The sequence below is a fragment of the Amphiura filiformis genome, chromosome 12 (genome assembly GCF_039555335.1).
Source record: "Amphiura filiformis chromosome 12, Afil_fr2py, whole genome shotgun sequence".
Taxonomy (NCBI): Eukaryota; Metazoa; Echinodermata; class Ophiuroidea; order Amphilepidida; family Amphiuridae; genus Amphiura; species Amphiura filiformis.
Genome location: NC_092639.1, coordinates 15,178,851 through 15,181,629, shown reverse-complemented (window position 1 = coordinate 15,181,629; position 2,779 = coordinate 15,178,851). Strand labels below are relative to the sequence as shown.

General features: G+C 40.7%; 1 protein-coding gene across 1 annotated transcript; it reads left to right on the top strand.

Annotated features, from left to right (window-relative positions):
• The first annotated feature begins 314 nt into the window (after window positions 1-314).
• Window positions 315-2,222, top strand: LOC140165845 (uncharacterized). The gene has a single exon (XM_072189176.1). It carries the CDS (start codon window positions 372-374, stop codon window positions 900-902), a length of 531 nt encoding a protein of 176 aa, XP_072045277.1. The 5' UTR covers window positions 315-371; the 3' UTR covers window positions 903-2,222.
• Window positions 2,223-2,779: the final 557 nt, after the last annotated feature.

The following is a 2,779-nucleotide window of genomic DNA, read 5'->3' as shown; positions in this document are numbered from 1 at the left end:
CCAATAACTATACAACGTTATTCCATCCTCGTACAGAAATATATGTGCAAACAGTCGGACAGTGAGCCATTATTGGCATAAACCCAACATAATTATCATCAATATTGTGCCTACCATGAGGAAGATGATATTGGGCCAATATCCCGTGCCAATATCAGCAGCCAATACTTTAGGATATTGAGTGTTATTTGGCATGTTTTGGGTAAAATTTCAGGACATGCAGGAGGACGATTTTAATTGTGATGCTTTTTACGTTAATTTTGATTATGTTATTGTTTTTACAGATACATTGACTGCAACAGCCAAGCAACTATCAATCTTCACTCAGCTTCTATATACCGAACACACCACAAGAAAACAATTAAACCAAGATGATCGGCGCGGCACCGTGGCATTGGCTAGCCCCGCTTATCGTTCTTCTCGTTCTCTTCTTGATAGCCGCAGCCTTATGCTTCTGTAAATTTCCTAGAACTAATGTACCTAAATCTCAAGATCCTCGAGTGTTCTTGAGGAATGTGGAACAAGTCGAGGTCATCAGCAATCCGAACTGCCACTTACCACTAGACAACAGAACATCGCTTCGAAGGTCTGAATTATCAGATTCTAGTGAGATGCACGCTAATGAGTTTGGCCCACCTGTTGAAGACCACAGTGAAACTGATCTCCAGATGTCAGATGGTGATTTAGGATTTGGGACAAGGAAACCTGGTAGGATCCTGCCTCACGTTGCCGCGAGACACAGAGAGAATCTTACGACAAATGGTGGGGATAATGAAGAACAGGGTCAAGAACTTTTGATCATTGATTTGAATCAGGAGGACGTGAATACTATGCAGGAATTAGAGCAAGATATCACAGACACGTCGGAAGATGCACCAATGATACCGGCAGATTCCAGATAGAAATGAGTGGCTTGATATTTTTAACTGAAATTTCTTCCATGCATTCCTGCAGTATTTTTTTTATAAACTTATTGCTTCTAATTAAATATGGAAAAAGACCTATGATTTCTCCATACTACCGAATACAAACCCCGATGGTTGGTTAGAAGCAGGAATAAACTCCAGACGCCTTTCAAAAACACCATAGATGATCATGTACCCAGGGTAGAATAGCTAGCAATTATGAAATGATGATTATTCGGTATTCTGGGGTATAATAATCATCCTAAGTTGTCAATGGAGTTCGACAGTAATAGACCATGTAATTATCCCGGTAATTATACCGTGTAAACTGTATCTAAATTGGTCGAGCTTGGGCCTACTAGGTGTCGTCTATCATTCCAAAGCCGGGAAGTCCATCCAACATGTCAACGACGCTTGATATTGGAGGGGTGATGTGCCCCAGACTGATCTCATTCACATGTGAAGGAACCTTCAAGTGGTTTCATCAAGTGGAGAGTGCGCATAAGTGCATTAAACAAATGTGCATTATATTTTTGCGGCACTTTCTTGTACCTGATTATTGTCTGAATATAGTCGATGATGAGAGCTACAATCCTTGCGAAAAATGTTGCTATATCAGAGCGTTAATTGGCCGTCATCCTTCCCCTCTCCCCTATTGCGATGTTGATTTGGACAAAATCGTCACCATTTCTACATTATATTTAAACAGTCTCCCAACATTGAAAGATGCGGGAGGGGAAGAGGGGTGAGTGTAAGCTGAATGTGCATTTGCAACTATTATACAAAGGTAATGCGGAACTATCACATAGTTAGCATTTAGTTCCGATTGCGTGTTTATAACACCAGCACGTGTTGGTGTAGCAACGAATTTCCGCCAGGATTCCGGTCCAGGATTGTAGAGATAAAACAAACACCTCTATGCTCACGCGGCCTGCAAATTATCATGGCAATCAGCACTCGGTAACCAGGTATAGTCGGGTCCAGGTGGGCTCCATTATAGGATGCCCGTGACGTTTTGGACACCGTTTTGTAAAAGCAATTTGAATTCTAAACATATATCAGATAAAAACGCCGCTATGAAAAATTTCGCATTTTATCTTATCGCAATTGGTCTATGGCAAATCGGCTTCAGATTAGCTGATTGAGATTACGATGTGGCGGCAGTGATTCTCGTTGGCAAAGATGCATGTATGGGCCACCAGCCTGCCACTGTCATGTAATTACGCGATGAATACTGAATACTTTAATAATGACGTCGATTTTAACCAATAAAAATAGAGATATTGGCACTCTGGCAATTATTGAAAGAACATAGAACATAGATTATTTTGTAAACAAGCTAACTTCGCCGTCCGTTTTTATCCTCACAAAAGAGAGATTGCGATTTCCAAACGTATACGTATCGAACGTACGTGGAATCTATTCAAAATCACTCTCCCTTGAATTTTGAATAGATTCCACGTACGTTTGATGCTACGTTTGGAAATCGCAATCTCTCTAAAATGTCAAGTGGTAGAAGTTGCACATTTCTTAGCTATAGCCACCCGTCTGCCCGTCATTTCTGACGGGGAATTAGCTCCTGGGACGGGCAAAATTAATGCCTTTGACAGATGCTACATTATAATTGTAGGTGTTGAGAAAGGTTGACTTTTTTAGTAAACCAGATTTGCAAAACAAGGCTATAGCAATACATATTTGAACCCCGATTTGAACTCTTTGAACCCCCAATGGGCTGTAGAAGTCTGGTAAATGTTTTGAAAGTCAAATTAGGACAGGCAATTTTATTCAAATGACGGACAAACGTCAATTCCTAGCTAGGGCCCTGGCCGTCCATGTTAACCAGGTTTCTTATTTTGATGACAATAAATAAGTAT